Consider the following 2,272-nt stretch of genomic DNA (forward strand, 5'->3'; position numbering starts at 1 on the left):
CAGGTTCGAATCCTGCCTCGTGATCAAATTTTTTCTATTCTTTCAAAATTTCTAATCGTATTACTATTTACGGGCTGGTCACGTGATTAAGAACGGTTTATAATTTATACGTTTATTCAAATTTAAGAAGAACACTCAATCGATTTGCAGTTATAAGATACTGTATGTGTAATTTAGTGCTGTAAAAGCTTAAAGTGATTACTTTCTTTTGAAATATAATGGGAATAATAAAAGTTGTGATAAATCTACAAGGGAAGTAATAATTAAACTTCGCCGGAAAGAATGGTCTTATAAAAAAATAGCCGACCATTTGCAATGATCAAAAACGATGGTTTTCGAAAGCGTTTTGCAACGTATCAAGCTTCTTCGAATAATCCAGGTATATCTGACAGTCAAATACAACTCATCGAGATGACCGAAACATCTTTCGTATGGCAAAACAAAAGCCTTTTTAAGGGTCAAACTAGCTGAAAGAAGAATATTTTGGTGATAATTACCCTTCAGAAATCTCAGCACGAAAGGATAGCAAGGAAGGTACCCATGTCGAAACTTTGCGACTGCCGAGCCGAGCCCAGCTTGCATTTGGGAGAAAGTATGAAAAGCTGGATTGCGCGACAATGGATGGATGTATTTTTTTCTACCGAAACGAAAATTAACAGAATAAGTTCTGATATACTACGATATATACGATGTCCTCGGAATACGGCATTCGACCATAAGTACAATAATGTTACATTAAAGGTGGAAACGTGAAAATTTGGGCGTGCTTTTCTGAACACGGTGTTGGAATTGTAAAGTTGAAAGAAGGTAACATGGATCAATTGCAATTCAAAAATATACTTTTAGACACAATGTTACCTTATACTTAAGACGTTGTATTGGTTTTTTCGTTATTTCAACACGACAATAAATCAAAGCACACTGCACGCACGTAAGGAAATTTCTTGCAGCGTAATCAGTTTCTGTCTTAGACTGGCCATTTAAGAGCCCAGACCTAAACCCAATGGAGTATCTAAAGGTCAAATACACAGTGCGGCAATTTAAGAAAGCCCTAAAAGGTTTTTTTAGATGAATGGAAATCTATTTCTCTAGCCACATGTCAAAAATTAATAGAATCAATGACTCCGAATATAGAATCAATGACCGTGTAAAGCAGGAATTAAAATGTTATTACCTTCAATTTTATTTAAAAATGTATGAAATTTTTTCTTAAATGTTTCACCTTACATATTATTGTGATTTATTTAAGTGTAAATGTTGTAAAGTGTTTAATAAATCGTTCTTAATTATATGCCCAGCTTCAGTACTATTAGAATGTGTTGCTTTGGTACTCGTAAAATAAATTAAATTTTAGGAAAATAGTTCAAACTATTTTTTATTTATTCCTAGGCCACGTTGCTGTATTCATGTGGCTATTTTATGACATGAAGTTGATTCTCAGAAGGTATACATCTCTGCATATGACATTATTTAAATAAAAACTTCTAGAATTTCAAATCGTTCTTAATTATATGACCACACCTGTATATATTTTATTCTTACTGTGCATATCTATTAGACGAGGTGTAGTGTCTGGTGATGGTCGCGATGAACTACCGCCGAGCTTCGCTCAGGCTCTTGCCGCTCAGTCGCTCAGCGCGCAGCCGCTCAGTGCGCAGCCGCTCAGCGCGCAGGCGCTCAGTGCACCACCGCACTCGCCGGCTGCCGCCGCACGAGCATTGCAGCCCTTCACAAATCATTCACACGGTACCTACGCTGACACTTAACGCTTTGTAATTTTTTTTATTAAATTTACATTATTTATTACTAATAAGTTTATCATATGACATAGGTTCGATGTCCGGCAGCTACACGAACCTTTTCGAAGTGAGCGAGAACGCGCGGCACGCCTACATGAACTGCTCGCTCGATCTCGACCCCGTGCCCCTTCAAGGTGCGAAATGTTTCTACAAGGAATATAATATTGATATTGGCCGAATATTGATCGTAGATTAACTCTGTCGCCTCCGCAGACGTGTGCGTGAGCGGCGCGGGGCCGGGCGGCGCGGGGCCGGGCGGCGCGGGGCCGGGCGGCGCGGGGCCGGGCGGCGCGGCCGTGGCGGCCGGCGGCGCGCTCAGCGCGTCGCGCCTGCGCCTGCTGCACGACACCACCATGATCGACGCGGCGCTCGACCTGGACGAGCCCGACCCGCCACCGCACCTGCCGCCGCAGCCGCACGTGCCGCCCCAGCCGCACCAGCCGCACCAGCCGCACGTGCCACCGGCGTCGCAT

At 42.5% G+C, this 2,272-nt stretch overlaps 3 protein-coding genes across 3 annotated transcripts in view; 2 read left to right on the forward strand and 1 right to left on the reverse strand.

The window, feature by feature from the left end:
• The window catches only part of LOC119831373, a 28,999-nt gene that overhangs the window by 24,961 nt on the left and 1,766 nt on the right, over positions 1 to 2,272 (reverse strand). The window lies entirely within an intron of this gene.
• Positions 1 to 2,272, forward strand: part of LOC119831370 (endoplasmin-like) — an 8,298-nt gene that overhangs the window by 2,866 nt on the left and 3,160 nt on the right. The gene's annotated exons all lie outside the window — the stretch shown is intronic.
• On the forward strand, positions 63 to 2,031 carry LOC119831372. Its single transcript, XM_038354686.1, has 3 exons — positions 63 to 1,746; positions 1,832 to 1,933; positions 1,991 to 2,031. The coding sequence occupies exons 1-3, from the start codon at positions 1,512 to 1,514 to the stop codon at positions 1,993 to 1,995; spliced, it is 342 nt and encodes a 113-aa protein (XP_038210614.1). The 5' UTR covers positions 63 to 1,511; the 3' UTR covers positions 1,996 to 2,031.

Source organism: Zerene cesonia, chromosome 13, assembly GCF_012273895.1.
Source record: "Zerene cesonia ecotype Mississippi chromosome 13, Zerene_cesonia_1.1, whole genome shotgun sequence".
In the NCBI taxonomy this organism is placed as follows: Eukaryota; Metazoa; Arthropoda; class Insecta; order Lepidoptera; family Pieridae; genus Zerene; species Zerene cesonia.